The following is a 10670-nucleotide window of genomic DNA, read 5'->3' on the forward strand; positions in this document are numbered from 1 at the left end:
GCCCTGCTACTCAGCTGGAAAATCACTGTTTCAAACAGCAAGCTAATATGATCATGCACTGTTTTAAGAACTCGTTGAAAGGGTTTCATTCTAATAAATAAGAGAGATTTATAAATTCACTTTCTCTAGAAAGCATAGTGTCTAGCTCTCTGGGCTGGTCCCAGAAGATGAGGCAGTCCATTTGCAAATGGGCCAGTGACCACCTGAGCACAAAAAGGGGTTCTTTAGGTTGTTTTTTAAAAGCCAGAATATTGGGGAAATATCTGGAAACTAGTTTAATTCTCCTACTTTCTACCGAAGCAGCTGTTTTTTGTTTGATGACTGTCTGCCCCATGGTGATGGAACACAAGAGGCCATCATCTTCCCTGATGGCCTGTGCCCATAAGCCACAGAGGAAAGAAGTGGTGACTAGCTTTCAGAACAGACCCTCCTACGCACACAATAGTCCTCACAGTGAAGCAGAGTGAACCAAGTCCCCGTGGGTCCCCTCTCCAGTGCCGTTCCCACCAGCAGCCTGGTTCTCCCTGACATCCCTTTCTGAGCTCTTTACTTCCTGGCCTCACTCTTCACTGTTCTTCAACTGGATTCTTCTTTGTTTTCTTTTCTTTTTAATTTTTACACTATCACTTCTGAGACTCAAAAGCTATTGACAAGGAATTCTGTTTCTGGAATTATTCCTCCAGATCTTGGACGTCCTTCTAGAGCTACCAGATAACCCTTTCCACCCTGCCTCCTTCTAGAAGGCTTTTCTGATGGTGCAGTCCAACCCTAACTAAACACACTAGGGATGCTCGATTTGGAGATGTTTCCTCGTAGGGCATTCAAGACCAGGTAGTACTCTTCTACCACAACCAAACCCAAGGGAGTAAAAATATCATTCGGGATATGAGAGTATCTATTTCACAGAAAACAAAAACCATTGCCATCCCAAATACAAGCTCAAAACGCCAAAACCTCCCATGGCCAACTGGTCCCTTACAAGGCACAAGAAAGGTTAGGGAGATGAGATGGAGCAGCCAGGACAGAAGAAAGAATCCCGGTACTCTGGTGACAGTGATGACCTCCCTGGACTGCAGAGCTCCCAACACTGACAGCCCCTCGCAGCCCCTTCTTAGGGAGCTGCCCCACCCATAGCCCATGCAGCCAAGTCAAGCGCACAGCGCAGGTCCTCAACACAGCTCACATTAGTCACACAGCTGATGGGGCTCCCTGGCTTCCTCATTTCAGTCACAGCCCCCACGGCTCAGACCAAAACCCTCAGGGCCACTGCTGATTCCTTGCTTACACCCCGACATCCTTTCCACTGGCAAGCCCAAACCCGCCCTGCATCCATGCACGTCTCACCACCTCCCAGCCACCATTCTGGTATCAGTTCCCCCAGCCCTCCTGTCCCCTGGTCCCCACTGCACAGACTCAACAAGCCAGATCTCCAAAGCAATGAATGGAGTATCCTAACCTCCCACCTCCCAACCAAACCCATCTCCCCCTCTCCTCCCCAACACTCGCCCTGCCCTCAACCTGCTGGCCACCCTGGCCTTCCCAGCCCCGGAATGTGCCTGATCCTTCCACCTTGGGCCTCTGCCTCGGGCTCGTCCACCGCCTGGAATGACTGCCCTCGGCTGGCTCCCACTCACCACTCAGGTTTCAGTTCAACCTGAAATGTCAGCCCCTCGGAAGACTTCTCTGACCTGCCGAGATACAGTGTCCACCTGCCCTCCCCTACCCGCTATCACTTTCCATCTTCTGGTGTGGTTGATGTTCTTTGCGGCAGGAACGATTTAAATCTGATTTGCTTACTGATTCCCTCAACTGACTATAGACTCCATGACTTTACAATACCTGTAAGTCAGTTATTGTGCCGGACGTCTTAAACATGCACATAGCTGTGCGCCACCTGCTGCTGCTACTGCTAAGTCGCTTCAGTCGTGTCCAACTCTGTGCGACCCCATAGACGGCAGCCCACCAGGCTCCCCCGTCCCTGAGATTCTCCAGGCAAGAACACTGGAGTGGGTTGCCATTTCCCTCTCCAATGTGTGAAAGCGAAAAGTGAAAGTGAAGTTGCTCAGTCGTGTCTGACTCTCAGTGACCCCATGGACTACAGCCCACCAGGCTCCCCCGTCCATGGGACTTCCCAGGCAAGAATACTGGAGTGGGTTGCCATTCTCAATAAAACTCAAACAACAAAAAGAATGCGCACGCCATGTCTTGTTTACTGCTGCATCCCCAAGGGCGAGAACAAGGCCTGGCACCCATCGGAGGCCTGATTAATACTTTTGAAAGGAAAGGGCATCACTGGATGCTCTGGGGCTAGACACGGGCTAATTCAATTAGACAACTGGCATAGAGCACTGATGGTAACAGGAAGCTCTGAGCAGGTCTGTGTGCGAAACTCAGGCCACCCACAAGCTCCTGTCAGGCAGATGCAGAAACCCCCATAGTCAGGGGCTTTGAAGCAGAGGACAGCAGAGGCAGGTGAGAGCGCCAGCTGGCAGCAGCAGAAGTAAGATCCCAAAGCAAAGCAGGGTCTGAGACAGGAGCTGAGTCACTTATGTGGGTAAGCCTTAAGGAAAGGGCAAGCTCCCTCTGCTGAGGACCCACCACAGCCCGGGACCCCTCCAGAATCCAGAGGTCTGGAAGTCCTGGGAATCCTGGAGGTTCATGAACACACTTCCTGATCCCTGCAGTAAATCCCCATTGCAAGGGCCAGCTTGAGACAGGCCCTGATTCCCATGGCCAAAAGGGCTCTGCCTAAACTCAAGCCCTGTGGCTCGAATTCTAACCACAGACAGAACTCCAACAAGACAGAAAATACCACCTAAGATATCTGCTGTCTGAACTGAACATATTAGACCCAAGAAGTAACTCAATTATGGGCAACAGGAGCTCACACTCTGAATTTTTCATCAGCCATATATGAATCCTTAAAGATATGTGCTGTTAACTTTCTACAGTACCCTTATTCTAGGAACTGTGCTGGGGCAACAGAATAAGACCACTTTACAGACTCCCTTTTACAACAAGGGCCCTCCTATCATTAGATCGCCTGAAGCAGGCACTTCGCTAATACACTTTGCACAGTTTGACACGACGGCAGAGTGTGCTCAGCTCTTCTGTGGGGGAAGGAGTCTGACGAAAGACTTTTAGACCTGGGTTATGGGCTTAAAAACATCAACTGGAGAAACTGTTGAGGACGTCCCCAGGTGGCAGAGTGGTTAGGAACTCACCTGCCAACGCAGGCGACATGGGTTCAATCCCTGCTCCGGGAAGATTCCACATGCTGCAGAGCAACGAAGTCTGTGGGCCATAACTACTGAAGCCCGCTCGCCTAGAGCCCGTGCTCTGCAACAAGAGCAGCCTCTGCAATGAGAAGCCCATGAAGACTAGAGAAGGCCCATGCAAAGTAACGAAGACCCAGTGCAGCCAAAAATAAAAGTAATTAATTAATTAAAAACAAAAAATTATTGAAACCAGTCTGTACTAGTTTCCAACTGCTGCTGTAACAAATGGCCACAAAATTAGTGGCTTAGAACAATGCAAAGTTACTGTCTCACAGTTCTGGAAGGGGTCTCCAGAACTGGGGCTAAAAGCAAGATATGCGCAGTGCTGGCTTCCAGGATTCCAGGGGAGAATCTGGCTCCCTGCCTTTTCTAGCTCCTAGAGGCTGCCCGTGTTCCTTAGCTTGTGGCCCCTTCCTCATCTTCAAACTCAGCGACTTCAGGCCAACTCCTCCTGCTAGTTCTCTCTTCTGCTTTCCTCTTCTTCTTTTAAGGACCCTTGTGACTACATTGGGCCCACCCAGGCAATCCAAAATCATCTCTCCATTTTAGAGGCAGCTGATTAGCAACCCTACTTCCTCTCTGCCATGTGACCTACCGTATTCGCAGGTCCTGGGAATGAGCACGTAGACGTCCTGGGACACCACTCATCTACCTCCCATCTCAGGTTGTGTGGGCCCCCCAATACAAACACCACCCCGTTGTCCCACTCTACACCAGCACCCCTAGACAAGCGTTCCACGGAGGGGGTTTTTCTTTGTGCATCTGAAGAGAAACAAGGTCCACCAGAGGAGAGTTTATGATGTGGGCCACTAGGCCCCTGAGTTTCCCTGTTCAATTCCATATATTTATCTTAGCCGCCTAGTATATTCCAGACACTGTGAGACTCCATGAGAAAGTCAAAGGTGAAGAGAGCAGGAAAATCACGTCTATGTAAATAAAGATACGAGGCACAATCAATAAGGTCGTGGATTTGCCTGGCATCGAGGGGTTCACTCCCTTTGAGAGGGACCACCAGGCCACGGGCACTTGAGCCGAGGCTTGAGGGAAGGGCAGGATCTCACCAGTGGGGCAGGGCGGCACGAGGAAGGGCATGGGGTGGCCTAAAGGCACTTGTCTTCCCCGTCTTGGTTCCCCTCTTCCAATCCTACAGGAACTAGCACTTCTACCTTCTCTCTTACAGAGTTGCAAGCTTCTGTGAGCAGACAAGGAGGAGACTTTTCAGCAAGAGACACCACCTTGGATGAGCTGCCTCACCTCCCAGCAACAAGGCAAATTAACTTTGTGCCTTTTTTTTTTTGGTTTGAAAAATATGAATTCCACCAGCACCTGCCTGAGAGGGCTACTGCGACTTAGGATAACATAGAGACTCTAGGACACAGTAATTGCTCAGTTAGTATGAATTTCCTTCCGTCTAGCAAATGACTTCCCTCCATCCTCTCTTCCACCTCCTTTCCCCAGGCTCTTCCCAATCTGATTACCCTTCTTTGCCCTTCCATCAGGATGGCAATCAGCCAGCCAGCCTCTACATAAACAGGAAATTTGTCCTGGACCACCAATGAAAAGAGCACAGGTAAAAGGAATTCTTGGACTTCCTGGGAAGGTGGATCGTAACTTCTGATAGGTAACACAGGGAAGGGGAGATACGTATGAAACCCCTATGACATGGGAAACTGTCCACACTGATCCCGATTATGCAAACACACACACACACAGACACACACTCTTCTGGTTTCGGGACCGTCCTCACTGCTGCTGTTAGACCTGGTTCACGTTGTTCATCACAGCCCTTGCTAACTGTTCTACAATTGCCTGTTTATCTGTCCCCCACTCCAAATCTGTGAGCTCCTGGAGGACAGAGACTATTCTTTCTCATCTCTGGAGCCCTCACTCCAACCCAGCATGGCCCTTTAATAGACACTATATAATGACTCAAGACCAAAGAAAGCCCAAGAGGAGAGAAACTGCTTCTCTTCGGCATGGTTGCAGAAGAGTAAAACCAATTTAGTCATCTGTGTGAATGGTTCTCATTTACAACTAGTTACCATGCCCAGGACTAGAAAGTTCTTCCTTGGAAAACTTAACATTTAGAGGACAATTGCTATAAACCTTGAATCCTTGTCTGTCAGGAACAGTGGGTAACTATTCATATATATAGTCCATCCTAAAGGAAATCAGTCCTGAATATTCATTGGAAGGACTGATGCTGAAGCTGAAGCTCCAACACTATGGCCACCTGATGCAAAGAACCGACTCATTAGCAAAGACCCTGGTGCTGGGAAAGACTGAAAGCACAAGGAGAAGGGGATGACAGAGGATGAGATGGTTGGATGGCATCACCGACTTGACAGACATGAGTTTGAGCAAGCTCCGGGAGTTGGTGATGGCCTGGTGTACTGCAGTCCATGGAGTCGCAAAGAGTTGGACACAACTGAGCGACTGAACTGAACTGATACATACATATACAGGGCTACAGTTTGGAAACTTGTATCTTACAGATCCAAATTTAAAGGTTTCCTCGATTATCCACTGGAGCAGAGATCCACTGTCCAGGGACTTCCCTGGGGGTCCAGAGGCTAATACGCCACACTCCCAATGCAGGGGGCCCAGGTTCGATCCCTGGTCAGGGAACTAGATCCCACATGATCTAGCAACTAAGAGTTCATATTTGTAACTAAGAGCTGGTGTAGCCAAAATAAATTTTTAAAAAGAAAGAAAGAAAAATAATTTTAAAAAAAGAAAGAAATCTACTGTCCAGAAAGCTACTGTTTATCTCTAAATACATAAAAGAATCGTCTCTCCCCTCACCCCACAGATATTTACACCAAAGGTCCCTAATAAAGTTACATAAAAAGGTAGAGAAGCGAAACCAAAACCAAACCCAGAAAGCTGTCTACTAGATGTGTTCAGAATCTGCGTGGGTGATTTACATGTGTGACTTTCCTCACAATGTTAAGAGGGAAAGAGCCATGAACTATGTTCTAGAGGACATAGCTCCACTGTGGGGCTTCAGAGAGTATGGACAAGCCAAGAATGCATCCATTTAGCATCTGTCAAGCCGGCATTTAAAAGCCACATTAAAGACCCCAGTTAGATATGTTACTTCCCTTAGTTTATGGATGAGTAACTTGGGCTCCTAAAAAATGTCAGCTGAATGATGATGCAGAAGGGATTCAGCCCATTAAACCTCCTGTTGCTTCTTATTTGCCAGGTACTAGACCCATTCTAATCCCAGGGACGGGGGAGCCTGGTGGGCTGCCATCTATGGGGTCGCACAGAGTCGGACACGACAGAAGCGACTTAGCAGCAGCAGCAGCAGCAGCAGACCCATTCGTGGGGTTTCCCTGATGGCTCAGCGGTAAAAATCCGCCTGCAATGCAGGAGACACAGGAGACGTGGCTTCAGTCCCTGGGCCAGGAAGATCCCATGGAGGAGGAAATGGCAACCCACTCCAGTATTCTTGCCTGGAAAATCCCATAGACAGAGGACCCTGGCAGGCTACAGTCCATGGGGCCGCAAAGAATCGGACATGACTGAGAAGGCAGGCAGACCCATTTATAGACATTATCTTAGTTATAAGTTATATTTATAAGTTATAAGTATAATTATAAGTTATACTTATCCTCACTTCCATCCTGCAGGGACACCGTACTCTCCCCACGTCCCCAGTGGCGGATAGGAAGCTTTAGAGAAGGCAAGCCATGAATTTCTAAGCTCTGCCTTGGGGAGAGGCAACTTCTTCCTCTTCCAAACATTCCAACAATTGACCTCACACTGCAGGACCAAATCAAGATGTTTCACTACAGGGGGCTTTTCTTAGCATCATGGTGTGGGAAGGATGTGGATTTTACGGCCAGCTACAGGAAGCTGGAATCCGTCCACACTGTTACCTGTCCAGGTGGACCATGGGGCACCCCACATTTTTCCCAGCCAAAGTCAGTCTTGCCAAAGACCCTTTAGCAGTTCATGACTTTGCAAGTTCAGGGACAGATCATATCAGAGTCCCTAGTCCACTTCACACGACTGGGGAAAAAACCACCACAACTTCCCCTGCCCTTAGTTCCTCCCCCCAAAGAGCTGCTGAACCTCATCTGGAAACAGCTGGGAGGTAGCAGTTAACAGGAAACCAAACCCAAAAAAAAAAAAAGCACAGAGTGTACCAGGGAGAGTTAGGCGGCTAGAACGAAGAGGCCGGGGGACCGACAGGAAGCTGAAGTCAGAAAGAGCCCAGGCCAGAAACAGACAGAAGAGGAGGAGGCCCAGCGGCCAGGAGAGGGAGAAAACCTGGAAAACAGGGGTGAAGGCTCAACATGGCCCTGAAAGGGGAGTGAGGCCACCTCTGGGGTTGTTTTCTTTCCCCTCTGCCCCCCATATCGCAACCCTCCTTCTCTGAAAGCCAGTGAGCAGTCTTCGCAGGATAGCTGAGGTCAGAAACATTTGTTCTTATGCTGCTTTCTGGGCCAGAGGCTGCAGCCCAGATAACTGGTTTTGAGTCCTCCTCCTGTCAATCTGTACCCACGTTCCACGCTGCCAACTAAATTCTGGGGCCACCCAGATTAGCCTCACGCAGAGAGGGACACGATGAGCATCTTCATGAGAAATTACTAGGCGGATGCCCAATGGGGGACCCGCAGTGGCAGGAGACTCTGCATGGGGAATGACAGCAAAGCCGGACAGACAACTAGCAGGGCTGGATGTCTCAAAGAACAAGGTAAGCCTCAAACCAAACTAAGCATGTATTTTGCAACCAAGAAAGTTAAATGAGCAACGGCTGGCTGCCAAAATATTTTCAAAAGAAATGGAAAAAAAAATACCATTACTAAAATTCTTTGGTGTCATTTAATAATACGCCTTCAGGTTATCCAAACTGAGGACAGAGGGCAGACTGGTTTATTTACCCTTTAGCAGAGCTTAGGTGAGCTCTTCGGCCCTTGCCTCCTGCACTCCATCGCCCATTCTCTGTATGCGGAGAAGTTGATATTAAAATAAAGGCGAGGATTAAGTTTGCTTTATAGAACACATTCCTGTCTTTCACCTCCAGGTTTGTTTGGAAGCCCTCTCTTTCTCACTGCACCGTATGCTACAGTCGAGTCGAGTTTGATTCCAATGAAGAGCTCAAAATTTGAGACCGAGTAAGCAGGGCTAACCCTGGAGGAGGAAATGGCAACCCGCTCCCATATTCTTGCCTGGAAAATCCCACAGACAGAGGATCCCGGCGGGTTACAGTCCATGGGGTCGCCAAGAGTCAGACACGAGCAAGCATGCACGCACGCACGAAGCAGGGCTAAAAGCGGGCAGAGGGCTGAGACCTCAATACAATTTGGGTTTAAAAAAAAAAAAATCTTCACAGGCTTGGTGCCAGCTCAAACTGGCAAGACCAGAGAATCAGAGCAGAGCCTAACCAATGTGCCACGCAAAGGGGGTGGGAGGAGAGCTCTGGGTAACGTACTGCAGCCATGTGGCAAACAAACCATCAGGGAAGCCTTCAAGAGAGGAAATGGGGGCGGGCAGAGTCGGGGTGCGTTTCAGGAACATAACAAAGGAACAAGTTGACTAATCATTTATTCCAGAGGGGGAAAATGCCACCAGGAGCTATGTATATCTAGCGTTTCAGCTTCAGGTAAATGTATAACTTGGGTATATTCGGGGCTCACTGCTTTCCAAAAAAAGGTGGGGGCGGTGGAGGGAAACGTTCATACTCCTCGTGATACTGCTTCTGGAGTCTCCAAGGAAACTTTGTCTGCGCTGCCTGCGGCAGACACCTAAGACAACCCCAGCCAGTCCAGTTACTAATGCAGTAATCTCCACTCTGCCGAGATCCTATCGTGAGCTTTGTGCAGGGCTGGGCTGCTCCGCACTGCAGCTCCTCCAAAGAAGTTCTGTTTCCGAGGCAGAAGTTATCTGAAGCAAATACCTGACAAATACTGAGAAAGGGAGAGTGGAAGGGCATTTTAAGCCCTGAGGTTAAACCCAGGCATTTCTGTGACTTGGGGTAAAAAAGAGATCTCCGCCTAGAGCCAGAGCCATAGGTGAGGATGGTGTCTGGGATACCTGCCCTAAACATCTCCAAATTATGTTTCAGGGCCAGCCCAAGGAGCCTCCAACTTGCCAGGGGGACAGCCTCCACCATCAAGGGCTAGGGCTTCAAGTTTTCCTAGGAGGCACTCAGGGCCCCTCCCAAATGTGGGTGGGGGGAGGGCTTCCCAATCAAGAGGGTGTGAGGGAACCCAGCCTCCCTCACAAGAAAACTAGCTCACACTTCAGGAGCAACTAAATATGTGCCAGGCGCTGAAATAAGCACTTTACCTATCTCATTCCATCCCCACAGCAGCCAACGGAGGCAGGTAATACTGTCACCCTCTATAAAGAAGGAAACGGGCTCGCAGATTTTACACAATCAGTAAACCAGCGCTTAACCACCCTGGACAGGTGGTCCCACTACTCCCTATTGCCGGAAACACACAAAGCTTTGGGGGGAAGGGTGGATAAAGTCTAATAACACGAGATATAGCCTGTATTTACACCTTTTTCTAGTCTGAAATCAGTGGCCTCGGGACATTGGTGGCGGGGGGCGGGGGGGGGGGGGCGGTGGCTAGCTGGGGAACGTGAAGCCGGAAGAACTTAAGCCCTTGCAGACAGGGAAGAGGCCAGGACCTCCACCCGTCTCGTTTCCACTCGGGACCCCAGACCCATAAACCCACCGGATGGGGGAAGACCCAAAGGGAATGCCTGAAGCTAAGAGGTCCCCCGGCGGCAGCCCTCCACGCTTGTTTTGTCAAAGGAACCCCGCTCGAGAGGTGGGGCCGGCCGGGTTCCTACCTGTAGGCCAGGGTCATGCACTCGAAGAGCTTGGTGAGCGAGGCGTCGATGGACAAGTGGCAGGAGCTGGTCTTGCCGAAGCTGTAGGTCTGGCACGTCTGCTTGTTGACCGTGTCGAAATCGTAGCCCTTCTTGGGCGGGTGCTCCCGGTGCGGCGACGACACCATGAAGTGACCGCTGTGGATGATCTGCTGGCGGCGCGGAGGCTCCTCGCGGCCCGACCCGGCCTTGGGCGGCGGTAGCACGGCGCTCGCCTGGCCCCTGGCCGGGGTGGCTGCGCCGGAGGCGGGCGGCGGGGACGGTTCATCCGTGTCAGAGTCGTCGTCGTCCTCGGGCACCTGGGGCTTCAGCAGCACGGCGCGGCCCCGACTGCGGGGCCGGCTCTGGGAGCACATGAAGACGTCGGCGGCCATGGGGGGTGCCCGGCCGGGGGCATCCCCCGGGGCGCGGGGCGACACAGGGGAGCGAGCGAGACGGGGCGCCGGCCCGGGCCGGCCCGCACGCCGACTGTCCGCGAGCGCGCGGCGGGGCGGGAGGGGGAGGGCGCGGGCCGACAGGGCCGCCTCGGCGCCGGCC

General features: G+C 50.9%; 1 protein-coding gene across 4 annotated transcripts in view; it reads right to left on the reverse strand.

Moving 5' to 3' along the window:
- The window catches only part of MLXIP (MLX interacting protein), a 60423-nt gene extending 49793 nt beyond the window's left edge, over positions 1–10630 (reverse strand). For 3 of the 4 annotated variants that reach the window (XM_086347570.1, XM_086347568.1, XM_086347567.1), the window contains exon 1: positions 10095–10629. In XM_086347570.1, the coding sequence (XP_086203696.1) occupies positions 10095–10507 (413 nt within the window). In that variant the 5' untranslated portion in view covers positions 10508–10629. Of the gene's footprint in view, positions 1–10094 lie in introns of all 4 variants that reach the window. The other variant, XM_086347566.1, reaches the window with a different exon arrangement.
- Between the last annotated feature and the right edge of the window lie 40 nt (positions 10631–10670).

This window comes from Bos grunniens, chromosome 17 (genome assembly GCF_055505025.1).
Source record: "Bos grunniens cultivar Pamir isolate PY7600 chromosome 17, Bosgru_T2T1.0, whole genome shotgun sequence".
In the NCBI taxonomy this organism is placed as follows: Eukaryota; Metazoa; Chordata; class Mammalia; order Artiodactyla; family Bovidae; genus Bos; species Bos grunniens.